The sequence below is a fragment of the Cebus imitator genome, unplaced genomic scaffold (assembly GCF_001604975.1).
Source record: "Cebus imitator isolate Cc_AM_T3 unplaced genomic scaffold, Cebus_imitator-1.0 Scaffold45, whole genome shotgun sequence".
NCBI classification, from domain to species: Eukaryota; Metazoa; Chordata; class Mammalia; order Primates; family Cebidae; genus Cebus; species Cebus imitator.
Window position 1 is genome coordinate 4,076,059 of NW_016107360.1, and position 13,603 is coordinate 4,089,661.

Here is a 13,603-nt window from a genome sequence, read left to right on the forward strand (position 1 = left end):
TAACAGTGAGTGGACAATCCTCCCCTTTTCATATCATTTAACATAATTATTAATTTTCTTACTTATTGTGTGTACATGCACAACTGTTCTCGATTATGACATGCCACAAGGGAAGGAACTACATCTATCTTGTTTACCATTATATCCCTGGGTCATGGAAGAATGTGTTATACAAAGTAGATGGTCAAGTGTGTGGAAAATGAATAAATATGGCCATGCATTGATTATCAGCTTCAACCAGCTTGTCATTTCATTATGCTTTGTCAGTTAGTCAAGAGACATTCCATGTTTTCTCAATGAAAGCAGTGAACAGAACAACTGTTTTTTCTTCAGCACAATATCTTAAGGCCAACAAATGGGACCTAATTAAACTAAACAGCTTCTCTACAGCAAAAGAAACTATCATCAGAATGAACAGGCAACCTATAAATGGAGAAAACTTTTGCAATCTATCCATCTGACAAAGGGCTAATATCCAGAATCTATTACAAACTTAAACAAATTTACAAGAAAAAAACAACCCCATTAAAAAGTGGGCGAAGCATATGAAAAGACACTTCTCAAAAGAAGATATTTATGCGGCCAACAAACATATGAAAAAAAGCTCATCATCGCTGGTCATTAGAGAAATGCAAATCAAAACCACAATAAGATATCATTTCATGCCAGTTAGAATGGCGATCATTAAAAAGTCAAGAAACAAGATGCTGGAGAGGATGTGGAAAAATAGGAACCACTGTTGGTGGGAGTGTAAATTCGTTCAACCACTGTGGAAGACAACGTGGTGATTCCTCAAGGATCTAGAAATAGAAATACCATTTGACCCAGTAATCTTATGACTGGGTATATACCAAAAAAAAATATAAATCATTCTACTAAAAAGACACATGCAGACATATGTTTATTACAGCACTGTTAACAATAGCAAAGACTTGGAACCAACTCAAATGCTCATCATTGATAGACTAGATAAATAAAATGTGGCACAGACATACCATGGAATACTATACAGCCATAAAAAGGGATGAGTTCATGTCCTTTGCAGAGACATGGATTAAGCTAGAAACCACCATTCTCAGCAAACTAACACAAGAACAGAAAACCAAACACCATATATTCTCACTCATGAGTGGGAGTTGAACAATGAGAAAACATGGACACATCACGCACTGGGGCCTGTCAGGGGTTGGGGGATAGGGGAGGGATAGCATTAGGAGAAATATCTAATGTAGATGACGGGTTGACGGGTGCAGCAAACCACTATGGCACATATACCTATGGAACAAACCTGAATGTTCTGTACAAGTATCTCAGGACTTAAAGTACACACACACACACACACACACACACACACACACACACACACACATATATATAAAGTAATCTGAAATTTCCCACTAGTCAGAATCACATTTATCCTGTCTTCATTAGACTCTACTTCAACCCACAACAAAATTAGAATGGCTGAGGCACAAATGAACAAGTACAACAAGACAGTTCTTTCCATCAACCTCTCAGATTTAAAAAAGAAAACATGGACACACATGCACCTGGAAGAAGAGAATAATGAATAGCATTTACCACCAGGCAGTCAGTACTGGCATGGCTTTTAAGAGCTGTGAAGACTTCAGAAACTTCTTTGGCAAACCATTTTATGTTAAACAATAGAAATACTGTAGAAGCCATGATAAAGGAAAACCTAAAACCAGTTAATGTCCTGAGTTTTAAAAAAAGCATTAGAAAACAGCATGTAATAAGGTGAAACCTATTAAACACACACACACAATCAAATAATCAAAAACTCTAACTCATTCTTTAGTAATATAATATTGTATTACAAAGTTCTCTTGCTAGTCTTGAGACTGTAGATACTGTAGAAATAATTTTATGTAGAGTGCAAAACCTGGAAGAATATGAGAGTTGACAGTAAGAGCAGCTTTTTATTTTGTATGAAATGGCACTTTAACAATACTGGTTTTCCCCAAATTAATGTACAGTCAGTTTTATCATTTTAAGCACATCAAGCTGCCTCCAACTTATTTTCTCTTCTGTAAACTACTGGTATGCTTAAGCATTTCATATCACTCAAAACATTTATTCATCAATTGTATGTGTATCTGTCTTTTGAAAACGGAATCATATTTAAAATACACTAAAGAAAATTACTTTTCCTTTTTTTTCTTTGGTGAGCATTTCAAAGGTAGGGTAAATTCAGCCTCTTCACTGTGTTTTCTTTTCTTTTTTTTCTTTTTATGGTCACTTTGGTAACCACTGGAGTCACTGCCTTGGAAACTAGGGTCCTGGTCCTGATCTTCCTTTTTATTTTTCTTCTTCTTCTTTTTCTTTGGCTCCTCCTCCCAGAGGTCATTCACATTATTAGTATTCTGCAGGGCTGACTCTTCCATTGGAGTGTCATCTGCAAAATCTGCTAGCTTGGCAGTACCACTGTCTACTTCATACGTCTCTGGGTCTTTCTTCTTTTTCTTTTTCTTCTTAGCAGGTTTTTCAGCAGCTTCCTCGGTGCCATTTTCTGTAACTTCTTCAGAAACTTCAGAGTGCTTGAATTGTAAACTATAAATTAACAGTTAAAAAATTTTAACAGAGCAATAAGCAAAAAACAAATAAGAAAATGAGATCAATATATTCTAACAGGCTAAGATTTTCTAAATAATGACAGCAGTACAAGACACATAATCAAGGCATAAATTCCAAATATTCTATCCTGTTATCCCTCAACCCACTAAAATATGAATGTTAAATTGAAAAATATTAAATTTAACATTAAATGTTAAAATCTTTCTTTATGAAGAACTTCTCCCAGACCCTTTCCACACATAAAAATGACATAAAAATCTTGTCAAAACATGTCTTTCAAGTTTTGCGTTGTTTCAGAAGAATTTGATCACTCAACATTAAACATCACAATACTTAGGCTTATTAACCAAACCACTGACATCGCATAGAAAATATGCTCCTGTATGTATCAAAGCAATGGAGTTTCCAGTCTATTTTAATCCTGTTTCAAATAGTAGTCTATTGTTTACTTAGCTGATACTACGACAGTGTTACTTAAACATTGTGAATTATTTTATACTACTAAAATAAAACATGGATCAATGAAGTAGTTCTCTCTCCAGAACTTCAGTCTTACACGGTAGCACTAGGCACATATACCTAGGCAATAGCAATGACAACTTTAGAAATTCAGTTCCTCAGTCACACTAGTCAGTCACGTTTCAATGCTTAATAGTGAGGCTACTGTATTATGCATATATACTATACTTTTGTCATCACAGAAATTGTACGGCTGTTCCAGAACTTCAACACACACGCTTGTAATTTAAAGACAAAATCTAGAAAAAATTATTAGCAAAAGCAGCATTCTAAGAGTTGTCTCTCTCCTTCTTCCTTTAAACTTGACTCCCACGGAAAGAAGTTCAAGATCAGAGTTTCTTATAATAATTTCAATACAGAATACAGAAATTAAAATATCTGACACAGATAACAATAATCAACACACTCTTTTGTGTGTAAAAACAAAGCAAGCCAATAGCTTCAAGTTTAGAGGCAGAATTAAAAAGAGTGAACAAAATAGAAAACATTCAGCAAAACTGAGCTATTAAATATTAAAATACAGACCAGCTAGCTAGACAGAGTTTTAAAATATTTATTTGATGCACTGTTACAGATTACTTAAGAATACTGTTTATATTGACTTTATGGTTTGAAACCATGAATATTCCTAAAAACAGGTATTTTTAAAGAGGGGTTATGTTCTCTAAATTCAGAATTAAATGGAAATTACTAAGTACCTAATGGTAATTATGTAATGATAAACTAACCTTGTGATATTTAGTTTTCCCCGAATGCAGAATACTCCAGCAGTATCTGAGTCTAAACGAAATACTTCAAATTCCAGTTCATCACCCATGTTTATCTCCATGGTTTGCCACTGCTCAGCTGACAACTGCTCAGGTTTAGGAATGGAGGCATTGAAACAGCCATGTACTAAACAGCCAATGTGGCTAGAAGACACTTTATTAACTATACCCTGGGAAGAAGGAAGAAAGAGCATAACATAAAGAACAGATCCACAAAGTTAAAAGGTGAACCAGAGTCTACAAACTTCAAATAATCTTCAAAGAGCAAACATCAAATTAATGGTCTAATATGGAAAAGGTTTACCTCAATTAAAACTCGACACGTCATGTCAAAATATCACTTTAGAATACCATGGGGTTTTGAGAAAGCTCAACTTAATTAAATAAGTAATTGCAAATTAACTGTCTAACTGTGCACGTTAACTGTCTAAATAGTTTAACTAACCTGCCGCCATCGCCCCGGCCAAGAAAGAAAACCACCTAATCTCCCCACTGCAGGATTCCTTGGGGAGGAGATTATTACTCTTTAGCTACATTGAAACCAAGCAGAAAAATACTCTCATATAGCCTATAAAAAGATCTCATATGTGTTTTATAACAAGGATCCATGTTATATTTCCATAAAGACACCAAATTTAAAACCTTAAAAATGCATTCTTTAATTATTTAATTTAGCATGATGCAAGCATTCTATTAGAAGGCAGTTTATCCTTTACATGTAAACATTGACCATGGCTATTTTTGGCTAAATCACAAAAGTATTATTAGAAGCTTTAAAGCTAAAATAAAAGTATGTACTATATGATTTTAAGATCAGACTTTGAATAAAACTTATTTTTCTTCTCAGGGTCAATATACACAAAGCATATGCATGAGAACTTGCAATATTAAAAAATCACATTTTCTGAATTACAGAACTGCAAATAATACTGACTTGTATACAATGCTGTTTAAAATGAGCAACCTTTTACACATGTGACAGAATAAAACTTCACTATTTGTCATGATCAGAAGTCTTAGTGTTCCCAATGGTAGCTTCCAGACGGTCTAGATAAACAAACTGGTACATCCTTAAAATAAAAGATTATTCAGTAATAAAGATAAATAGGTTCTCACCATACGAAGACGAGGAAGAACCTTAAACGCATATTGCTAAGTGAAAGAAGTCAATTTGAAAAGGATACATACCCTATTATTCTTTTTTTAAAAGGCAAAACTATGCAGACAGTAAAAAGATCAGTGGTTGCCAGGGATTAGAGAGGATGGATGGAGGGAAGGAAGGAGAAATGAGTAGGTGGAGCACAAGGGAGTTTTAGGAGAGAAAATCTATTCTGTATGATACTATAATGGTAGATAAGTGTCATGATACTTTTGTGGAAACCCATAGACGGTAGCACACAAAGACTGAACTCTAATGTAAACTACAGACTTGACTTGATAATAATGTTACCAATATTGGCACAAAAATTGTAACAAATCCACCATACTAATGCAACATAATGTTAATAATAGGGGAAAATGCATATTTGGGGAAGGCGTGGTTATATGGGAACTCTATACTTTCACTTCCATTTTTCTGTAAACCCCAAGCTGCTGTTAAAAGTATATAAATTTTAGAAAATCAATGAAAGAAAAGCCTTTTTAATATATGAATCTAGAAAATGGGAAAGCTACATGAAGAAGAGAGTGGATCTCAAGGCCTACCTCACACTATACACAAAAATTATTTGAGAATAATCACAGACCTAAATGGAAAAGCTAAAACTAAAATCTTGTAGAATTTGACAGAAGAATATCTGCATAACCTTTAAGTGGACAAATTTCTTTGATAGGATCCAGAAAGCAATAGTCATAAAAATATAAAATGATAAATTGGACCTCATCAAAATTAAAAGTACCTGTTTATCAAATAATATCATTAAAACTTAACAGACAAGTCACAAACTGAAAGAAAATATCCAAAATATTTATCTGAAAATAATTTGTTTAAAGACCAAAAGGAACTGCTACAAGTCAATAATAAAAATACAAAAACCCTATTAAAAATGGGCAAAATACTTGAACAGACCCTTCTTATTGAAATATATGAAAACCTGCTCACGAGGGAAATGAAAATGCAAATGAAAACCATAATGAGATACCACTATACGCCCATCAGTAAAATTGAGACAACAGCAAATGTTAATAAGGAAACAGTGAATGGAAGTGTTAAATGGGAAATTAGTCTGACAATGTTTTCATATAAACACCCTGTGACCTAGCTCTTCTACTTCTAGTTATTTACTTAAGATAAATGAAAATGTATGTTTTCACTTATGTATCTGCAAACATGTCTGAAAATATATGTTTTCAATAGCTTTGTTCATAAAAGCTCCAGCCTAGAATCAATCCATCATTGAAGACAGATAATCATATTGTGATATAATCATATAATTGAATACCATGAGAAATAAAAAGGAACAAAGTAGCAATATACACAACAGCATGGATGAAACTCAAAAACATGCTGATCAAAAGGCAGATTTCAAGAGTGTATAATGAATAATTCCATTAACATGGAATTATAGAATAAGCAAAACTGACTTATAATAAAAGCATAAGAGTAATTACACCTGGAATAAAAAGAGGGAACTGGCCCAGGAAAGGGCATGAAGGTCCTTTCTAAGGAGATAGAATGGTATACGGACCTGACAAAATTCACTGAACTGAACAATATGATCTGTACATTTTATAATATGTAAATTTTATCTGGCCAAATATTATTAATAATATTTAAAGAAAAACTGGGTAGTTGAAAATATTTGAGGACTGGATCTTGCAGCAGGTAGAATAAAAGGAACACTTTTCATTTCATACTTTCTATACAATCTGTTATTTCCATGTACATAAATATGTATGTTATTTCCGTGTGTGTGTGTGTATGTGTGTGTGTGTATGTATGTGTATTTTAGCAACAGGGTCCCACTGTTGCCCAGCCTGGAATGCATTGGCACAATCATTGCTCACTGTAGCCTTGAACTCCTGGACGCAAGCAATCCTCCTACCCCCATCCTCCTGAGTAGCTGGGACTACAGATGCATGCCACCATCTGGCTAATTTTTTATTTTGTGTAGAGACGAGGTCTCACTATGTTGCCCAGGTTGGTCTTGACCTGCTGGCCTCAAGTGATCTTCCTGCCTCAGCTACCCAAAATGCTGTGACTGTAGGTGTGCTGTGCCTGGCCTACATGTTTATATTTAAAATATAAATAACACAAAGCAGATGAAAGTTAAGTTTGTTAATTTCCAAATACAAACCTGTCAACTTTAGTGGTCTAGCTATAAGATTCCAGTTTAATAGGCAAAGGATACTATTTATATTAATTTGATATTGAAAAATGAAAAAAATTAGAAGTACTTTGTATGTTTTGTCATGGTTAAACTGATCTATATTTTCAGGAACAGTATCAAGGGTTAGTTAACAGTTCTGATCTATTAGATTAAGCAATTCCTATACAAATTTATCAACTAAAGAAAAGAACAAGGCCGGGCGCGGTGGCTCACGCCTGTAATCCCAGCACTTTGGGAGGCCGAGGCGGGTGGATCACGAGGTCAAGAGATCGAGACCATCCTGGTCAACATGGTGAAACCCCGTCTCTACTAAAAATACAAAACATTAGCTGGGCATGGTGGCGTGTGTCTGTAGTCCCAGCTACTCAGGAGGCTAAGGCAGGAGAATTGCCTGAACCCAGGAGGCGGAGGTTGCAGTGAGCCAAGATCGCGCCATTGCACTCCAGCCTGGGTAACGAGTGAAACTCCGTCTCAAAAAAAAAAAAAAAAAAAAAAAAAGAAAAGAACATAACACACACACACAAATATACATATGAACATGTGAATACACACACACACAGAACTACTGGAGGAAGAGAACGGAAAGTAAAGAGTAAAAAAGGATATATCTCAGTAGATTTCATATCAACATCTGCATTTCCAGTTTATGAAAAACGGGAAGACCTTTCCCACAGAGCTTCCACTTCCAAGGCACAGACTGGCTGCCCTATTCTCTGTCATTCATACATTTTCATTACTGCCTCGTTCATTTGAATTTCTGTTTCATATACTGCTATATTCTTTGAATCCTTTATAAAGAAATGGTATTTGTGTAGAATTGAGAACTTCTGAAATCATAATAATTGATTTTTTTTCCCCTTAAAATCATTCTATTACTATGAAAAGAATAAAGTGGATGGGACATATATTCTGTGCATGCATGTGTTTTAGGAGAGTGTTTAAAAACTTACCTAAGTTTGAATAATACAAATTAATTTTTCCTTAAAAATAGTATTTATTTACTTACAATAGGAATTTGAGTCGAAAGGTATATTACACCTCTTAAAATGTTCCAAGTTGCATAATTATATAATTACACAAAGAAAGCTAAAAAAAATGATAAACATACCATAAGCTTTTGCCCTGGTTCAGGGGAAAAAATAACAAAATCGGCTTCGATGTTAAGATGAATGTGTCCTTGATCATCATAAATATCTCCCAGTTCTCCCACAACTTTGATGTTATCATATGCAATAGGGACACCTAAAAGGCTGTAAGAAGAAAAAGTTGATAATAGTATCTTTTATCCCATTTATTTATGTTTTTTTGGAGACAGGGTCTTGCTCTGTTGCCCAGGCTAGGGTGCAGTGACATGAACAGGGCTCACTGCAGCTTCAATCTCCTGGGCTCAAGTGATCCTCCTGCCTCAGTCTCCCAAAGTGCTGAGATTATAGGTGCACATCACTGCACTCTTTCAAACCAGGTCATTTTCATACTTATGCTAAGAGTCCAAAACTTATACATCTCCTAAGTACACCACCCATGTCAAAAACAATAGTATATGATTAGTCTGTAATAACTATATTAGTCCCATTCACAAATGGATTCTGATATGTTGGCTAAGTTAAAATGATGATTCAAGATACTCAGAAATAAAATGTCCAATTAATGCATGAGCAGGAAATCAACCCTTCTTCCCTTGCCAAGTCCCATTCTTTCTATCCTATTTGAATTCTTCAAGTCATGCTAGGATAGAAAGAGTGGGACTTAGCAAGAAAAAAGTGTATTTTGTGAGCATGACTGAGTAAGAGGCAATTTTGGTATTATAAACCATTACTGAATTTCAGTACTTGACAGCATATAGCAAGGGAAGCATTACAGTTAAAGTCAAAGCCCCTGAATGTTAAAATCAATGACTTAATAGAGAAAATCCCAGGCTTCAACTGTTGCTAATAAAAGCAAATGTTAATACAACTATATTATTTATGAACTAACACTTTAGTCTACAAATGTAACCGTCAGGATTAAGGGATAACTATTAAGGAGAAAGACTTAGTGGTGGGAGGCAGAGGGTGCAGTGAATGGGGATCTCGCCACTGCACTCCAGCCTGGGCATTAGAGGGAGACTCCATCTCAAACAAATGAATAAAAAATAAATAAATAAATAAAAAATAAACAAAACCTGGTGGCTTCATTACCATACCACTACTTGTTAGAGAAAACTTCCCTGACTCCCCTAGGCAAAGCTGAAATCACTCCTCTACTCCTATAGAACAACTTTTGCACTGTTCTTAGCCTAATTGTATTGAACCTATCTGTAGTATGTTTGAATTTCACATGACTCTAAGGCCTTTGATGGCAGGTTTTTTGTTAAACTCAATTAAACTTCTAACACAATTTACATAAAATAAGGGAAATAATTTATCCCTAATAGATATTATTTAGTAAAACAGCCAGAAGCCACAGAAAATAAACTTTAAGACCTACCAAATTAGGAAAATCCTAACTGAGAGACTTACTTGGGAGAGCAATCTTTTGAGGTTTTAATTTCTGCATGTGGCATTCCTAAGATGGAATCATCCTATCACTAAGACAATGTTAGGGACACAGAAAACAGAGTTAGAGAATAGGAAGAAAAAGTAACCACCATACTAGACAGAAAAGCAAAAATTAAGACTTTATTTCCCCTAATCAAAGCCTTGTCTCTCAACTATTAGAGAGTGATTCTCAAGTGGAAGGAGCACTGTGGTCCCCTGTGGGGCACAAGGGAGGCGGGGGCATTTGGAAATTTGTGATACTATTCATGGTTATCACAAACTTTGCAGAAGCCAAGGAAGAAAAGAGTGCCATATACAGGACCGTCCTGTACAATAAGGAAATATTAATAGCTCTGACTTTTGAATAAACGGACAAATCTGTTTACAAATAGGTAGGCACATAATTTAACTCTTAAAAAATATAAACGCAAAGTCATCTTTGCATAGTTTTAATATATATTAAAATTATCAGGAATTCAGCAATATATAAATTCAAGTGAGATTTTATTAAAAGTCATCAGATATGTGAACACCCAACACTATAAACTTTTTCCTCCTTCACTTTTGTTTTTCAGATACCATCCTAAATGGGTATCAGGGCAAGGTGGTAGCCTCATTTTAGTTCTTTAGTAATATATGTTCAAGTTTTGTCCCTTATTAGCAAAGCATAGTTCAAAGTGTGGTGCCTGATTTGCACCTGAATAAACAGGAGTCTTCAGCATACTCAAGTAATGTGGAAGGAATGGTGTCCAGATCCGTTCAGAGCCACTCTGGGTGACTTTCCCCTAGCCTGTCAAGTGCAGGCAATACTGGTTACAGAAAACAAAATAGTTGCTTGTGTTTTCAGATGTTATGACCACTTTGTATATTCTTAAATCTCTCAAAACCATCCCCTCTAATCATTTTCTCTTAGACAATTATAACATTATCTTAATTCGTCTCCTTGTCCACTTTCTCATCCTATTTGGTAGCTAACCATTAAGGCTACCAAATGCTGTTTCTTAAAGTGCAAATCTGATATGCCAGGACTGCAAACGTGCTACTTTCTCAAAAGTGTGTGAGGTCTCAGAGTTAAAGGGTATTGAGAGGATGAAGCACTAACCTTGCCTGAGAAAACAGAAACACAAAAGGAAAAACAACTCCACCTTTCACCCCCAAAACCAAAAACTGGCAATGGCAAGAAGGGAAAAGCAAAATGGCCATCCTCTCTGAGTAATTTTTGACCCCCTGCCCTTCTCTCCAGTGACTTCCAGTGCCTTTCCCCTGACATAAACCTTAGTCTACTTATATAATAGATACAGCTCTCTAGGCAAAGCATACCAGTTCACATCCAGTATCTGTTTATGCCACTCTCTGCCTGCAATACTATCATGTGAAAGTACCCTTTTCCATCAAGTTGTTCTCAAAGGTCCCAAGATCCAAATTCAACACTCCTTATTAGATTTCTGTCAAATTTTAACACTTCACTATTTATTGGCTTGAATCTGTATCTCTACTACAGCTTACAGCTCCTTGAAACAGGGATTTTATTTTTTGTTTGTTTTTATATCTCAAGTTCTCGGTATATAATATAAACATACAAGAACCGTGTGTTGGTGCTTGGCAGAAGCTGTATATTCTAGACATGCTTGATTATTAACCAGTGTGTGTAGATCCAGGATCCCTTAAGAAAGTGGTAAAAGCTTTCGATACCAGTGCCCAAGGAACTTCACATGGGAATTCCTGAAGGGCAAGCATGAATTCCTAGGAAATCCATTTACTCTAGTTTTAGAACCCTCCCATTTGAACCAAAGTATAGTCCAGAGGAATACCAAAGCACATGCCCACACCCCCTCCACACACATACTTCTGTAATTCTGAGTTTTCAGGTTGCTTTTGAATACTGTAATATAAATGAATACGTTTTGGGTTTTTCTCTCCCAAAAGCAACAGGCTTACTAGTCCGATTGCATAAATCGTCTTAACAACAACAACAAACACTAAACTAATGGCATTTCCATCATCCCCATATCAGATCCAAGAGAAGAGAACCTGGGGAAATTACCAGAGCAAAATCCAACAAAAACGTGCTTCATGTTTTACAAGTCGAACAGCTGTATTAGCTTCATGTGCAATCTTCTATAGAATGAGAATCTACTTAAGCACTACAAACCAAATTTTTATTGTCAAATGAGAAAACATCATCCGGAAAGAGATAAATGAAACGTTGAATGCCATACAGAACGGGGCCTACTAGGTCTCCAGACTCCTGCTCTGTTCCTAACCCTACCATCACGGATCTGGAGCGAGAATCTCCACTTCCTCCGCCCACACCTGAACTTCACCTTTAAGTTTTCTTCTCTATCTATGAAAGGGACCCTGTATAGATCTTTACCAGAGCGGTACTGGCCTTGAGGGACGGATCGCGACTCTAGAATTCCACGAAGCTAAGCTCTGGGGGGCAGTGAGACCTTTACCATTTCCCCCTTTTTTGCTACGTCACCAGCACATCCACCTGCTGGTACTTCCCGTGCACAAAAGAAGGAACAGGCAAAGAGATCGGTACCTCTCAGAATAGCGCAGGAGCTCCGCATCCAGCTGCTCTCGAATGCCAGTGCGTTTCCTGTTAAGGTATCGGGGCGACAGAGCGATGTGCCTTCGGTGCGGCCCGGCCACCAGGCATGAGTAGCGACTGTTCACCAGCGCACAAGCAGTGGCATAAGTCGGCAACTCTAGGCAAGGTAGGACGCCAGCCTGCCCTACCAGAGACCCATCAGAAGCCGCCTTTTGCCGCTGCGTCTCCGAACAACCCGCAGCCATGCTGCTTGTCAAGGTTCCGGTGGCGCTCACCGTTGACGCAAGCGCAATTGCCTGTCCCCGACGCTCTTTTTACGTCATCCACCAAGTACCACGCCCCTAGGAATTTCCCCTCCTTACGCTGCATTATGCAGTCTGGCCAACAGGGGGAGGCAGCTTTTTCGCGCTTCTAAGAGGAATTTAGAGCCTCAAGTATATATTGAGCATGCGCTAAGCCAACCAACTGCTTTTTTTTGAGGGCGGGCGAATGTGTGTTTTTCCACCCAAGCTTATTTGATTTACTAGGTAGCTTAAAAAGGGGGGTTCTAAGTTTGATAATTTCCATTAGTAAGGTGGTTTGATACAATTTTACAGACTTGGACTGTACAATAAAGACTCAAAATATTTATGGAGTATATTTTATGCAGTACACGAAATCCTAAGCAACAGCTCAGATAATTCAAATGCAACATGTCTGAAAACGCGCCCACTATTTCTCTCCTGTTCCGCTTCTCTCTTCATTAAGCAATTGCTAAATCAGGGAATCACATCACAGCCAAGGTGTCAGCCTCGGATCCTCCTGTATTGCCTTAGGTGGAAATATTGTATTTGGACACTATCCTCTTCCCCTGTTGCCAAAACTTCCGGACACACTGCCTGTGGAAGCCTAGCTTAATGGTCGAGAGGACACTCTGGGGCAGCCAGAGCTTCCCTGAAACACATATGATCATGTTGTGTCCCTCTAGGATAACACAAACTCCTGAAAATGGTTTATAAGTTACAAGGCCATTTTGTGATCAGCCCACAGCTTCCTCTTCAGCCTCATTTGTCACACTCCCCACCCCAGTGTTATGCTCCTTGATCCACTCTCAGGTCTCTCTTTCTTTAGTCTCAAGCTGTTCCTTCTTCTAGGGAATATAACAGCATTTTTCACAAGGGTAAATTCTACTTATCTACGAATTTATAGCTTAGATTTTACATTCTGTTCCTTCTCTGCTTTCAACCACCCTATTCCTGTTTCTCTATAAGGATTAGGTAGTTAACCATCTATGTTGGTTTTTACGTTAATTTTATAATAGCCCATTTGCTTGCCTGTTCCATC

At 36.8% G+C, this 13,603-nt stretch overlaps 1 protein-coding gene across 1 annotated transcript; it reads right to left on the bottom strand.

Moving 5' to 3' along the window:
- Nucleotides 1-1,914: 1,914 nt before the first annotated feature.
- Nucleotides 1,915-12,591, bottom strand: POLR1F (RNA polymerase I subunit F). Its single transcript, XM_017526935.2, has 4 exons — nucleotides 12,272-12,591; nucleotides 8,319-8,460; nucleotides 3,843-4,051; nucleotides 1,915-2,571 (listed from the first exon to the last, which is right to left on the bottom strand). The coding sequence occupies exons 1-4, from the start codon at nucleotides 12,523-12,525 to the stop codon at nucleotides 2,163-2,165; spliced, it is 1,014 nt and encodes a 337-aa protein (XP_017382424.1). The 5' UTR covers nucleotides 12,526-12,591; the 3' UTR covers nucleotides 1,915-2,162.
- Nucleotides 12,592-13,603: the final 1,012 nt, after the last annotated feature.